The 3,427-nt window shown below is 43.1% G+C and overlaps 1 protein-coding gene across 1 annotated transcript; it reads right to left on the bottom strand.

Moving 5' to 3' along the window:
• Window positions 1–2,741: 2,741 nt before the first annotated feature.
• LOC106820115 (small conductance calcium-activated potassium channel protein 2-like) lies at window positions 2,742–3,179 on the bottom strand (the record flags this gene model as incomplete). Its single annotated transcript, XM_014824665.1, has 1 exon — window positions 2,742–3,179. A coding segment is annotated over one exon (438 nt), but the record flags the coding sequence as incomplete, so codon positions are not given.
• Between the last annotated feature and the right edge of the window lie 248 nt (window positions 3,180–3,427).

Consider the following 3,427-nt stretch of genomic DNA (forward strand, 5'->3'; position numbering starts at 1 on the left):
GCTGTTCTGCCTTACTGCCTGCGAATGGTTTTGTTCTGTGTGTGCTTTGCATTTTTGCTTGCTGCTGCGTGACGTGCGCGTGCGTGTGTTGCGCGCGCGTGTTATTTTTGCGTGTGTGCGTTGTTTGGTGTCGTCGCCGTCAGCGGGGTCTACACATACATATATCTAGATATACATTATTAATATTATTATGTGCATTGCAGGCCGCTAGCGGGCCGGACGCCAGCGTGTACTATGTGTTTGCAGATGAGCATTTAACTGTTTTTACAGGAAATTTGTCGCAATAATAGTGCAAATACAGAGTAGAGAATACCATAAGACTCTTGTAAGTAAATAGTATTGTATTCGCATATATTTTTGAAACGCTCCAAGTGCCCTGGTGCGGGGCGCGTCAAATGTTGGCAAACACTGTCCTGAATGGATTATAAGTCATTTAAAATCCAGTCGCTAAAGAGAAGTGGCTTAACAACCCATATAGAAACTTCGATCACATGAAAAACCCGCTCGTTTTACTATCATAAATAACATTCACCCATTCGGCTATGGAAAGCCATCCCTTCAAAAAACATTCTCAAACAATTCAAAATACACAATTTTAAACAATTTAAAACATTCAAATAATTAATGAAAAATACAAATTACTATATTGTTCAAGTATATTTAAATTCCAATTAAACTCAGTTCACAGAACTAACTAATCAATCCTAATAATTGATCGAAGTTCCTGAACATTTGCACACTGACCGGAAACGCACAGAGGGCCCGCAATTGAAACGTTATCAAGTGATAGAAGATCTTCGAAATAGATTGCTGAAGTTCATAAATTGATTGTTAAAATAGACTCCTTGATTGTAAACATTTTATATATGTTTTTGCAAAGCTGCTATAATTGAATTAAGCTATAGCCATATGTCGTGTCTGTACCTAATAACTGAACTCAAACAGTAGATCGCATCTGTTGATTAATTTAAAAGTAAAATTAATTTCAAACTTAACTGAACTGATTCGTTATTCTGTAAATATATAAATAACTTATAATTTCATGTTAGGCGTCATTAAGCAAGATTGAACATTGTGATTTATGTAACCAAGTTCCTCAATTTAAAATGCAACTAGATAAAATGTTTGCTTGTTTGAAATATAATTTACGTTAGAAAATAATTTCTTACAATGATTGAAGGAATTTAGTATATCAGGCAATATTTTGAAAGTGAATTAATCTGCAATTAATAAATATTGTATTACTGCAATTGATCTTAAAAATTTTGAATTAAATTCCGAACAATATATTAAGTAAGTTTATTTTAATAATTATTTAAATTTTTAAAATTAATTAAAATTGTAACGAAATGTTTGAAAATAATTTTTGACAGTGAATAGGCTTCATACAGTGCGCGCGACAGCTTCATAATATCAGAGCGATAATGCAAATAATATATATTGTCATTATACCTCCTGACTAAATAAAGACTAAAACAACAGTTCGATCTATCCCCACCGGTAATCTAAAACGAGTTTTATCATGGATACGGGTGTCGATGCACTGCGGTGGCTTTCGGGCTAATTTTATTCGCTTCGTTTAAAAACTCGACTTTTGCGTGCCGGCTCTTGCGCTGCCTTCAACAGCACATGGGTTTTTTTACGAGCGCACCATAAAGCGCCTTATCAAACCGTTGCTCAATCGTGAGATCACTTTCGTAACGTACTCGCGGGGGGTGACGACAGCGGTCTCTAACGCTTAGCGAAGTATGTGAGAGAGAGAATAGACCTTAGCGTCTCCAATCCCGAGCGAGCAGACGAGAGATGAAGACAATTAAGAAATTCAGGTACAGAACACGTTCAAGGAGCCCTCCCCCCCTCTCTCTCTCCTCGCCTCTCATCTCCTCGTCATCTCTCTCTCTCGTCTCCTCCCTCTCACTCTCCTCTACGTCTCTCGTGCCGCTCTCTCTTCCCGTCATCGCTCATGCGAATCTCTCTCTCTCCTCCACAATTACTTCATCGGGATTTAAAAAGAAAATTGGAATGAAATTGCGGGCATCATGGTGCGGTTATATTAGTTCGCTGAATTCAGTCATTTCTCGCGCAACACACGCTGTTGCGCATCTCGCGCCAATCAGGTACAGTACAAACAGCACACATATAACACACGTCGGTCACTACGCACGCAAACACAACACGCGTCGCTACCTATAACCACACACCCTCACAGCCGCCCGACAGTTCCCAATCACCAGCGCCACAACAATATACCGTACTAACCCTCACGCACGCACACAATAGTCTCGCCCACTAACGCACACACCCACCCACACCCTACCGTACACACAGCTGACAAAGTATCGGGCCGCACACATTCACAATGCAGACACACCACCACACACACAACACACATCACACCGCGCACTACGCACCACACACCATCGCCTGGCCGCACCACACATAACGACGACCAAGACAAACATAACCACACACACACACACAACCACACACAGCCACCACACACAAACACACAAAACCATCGCACACAACTCACACACAACGGTCACACACACACACACACACAACTGTTCGGCCTTCAACACAACGCGCGCGCGCGCAACCCCCACGCCCACCCCACCCACCACACACACACACAACCCCCACCCCACCAACACCCATTACATCAGGAGCGTATAATGACAAATATACAGCTTTGTCATTATACGCTCCTGATTACATCAACGTAACTACCATAATTACACTCACCTCTCGCATGCGCGTAGCAGCCAGCTCGCGATCAGCCACAGCGACACCATGAACACGAGTAGCACCGTGCCGGGGCAGATCGTCATCAACGTCTTCAGTACGAATCTCGTGTTAAAGTTGATCCTATTCAGCGCTCCGATGCTGCGCGACGACGCATCCGTGAACAGTTTACTGTGCAGCAGCATCACGCGACAGATGAGATACAGCCTGAGAAACATTGGCAACGACAGCAGCACGTCGACGGGCACCTCGACGGCCGACTCGATGTCCGCCAGCGGATCCGACCGGACCCGGACCGTTGTCGTCCACGTGAACGTGTACGATCCGGGTATCGGATGGATGGAGCATACTAGCACTTCGAGACCGAGCTGGCCCAGCCGCTGCCACGTCATCGCTATCCTCCAGTCGTCGACGAGGTTGTCGCAGATAAACAGCTGGAAGAGAAACGCAGCCGAAGAGGGTTGTTATAGTTTTTTGTTGTTTTGTTTTTGTAAGTGTAAATGCCGTATATGTACGACGTTTAGATGTAGGTTTTCCCACAGGCACTTGGAACGTCTCAATAAAAAAAATTAATGGTAAATAAACACGAAATGTAAACAAAGTCTTAAATGTTCATCTTATCCTCTATTGTCGCCCTATAACACCTGTAAATGCCGGTCAAATGCCTCATTCGGCAACAACA

Source organism: Priapulus caudatus, unplaced genomic scaffold, assembly GCF_000485595.1.
Source record: "Priapulus caudatus unplaced genomic scaffold, Priapulus_caudatus-5.0.1 Scaffold7189, whole genome shotgun sequence".
NCBI lineage: Eukaryota > Metazoa > Priapulida > Priapulimorpha > Priapulimorphida > Priapulidae > Priapulus > Priapulus caudatus.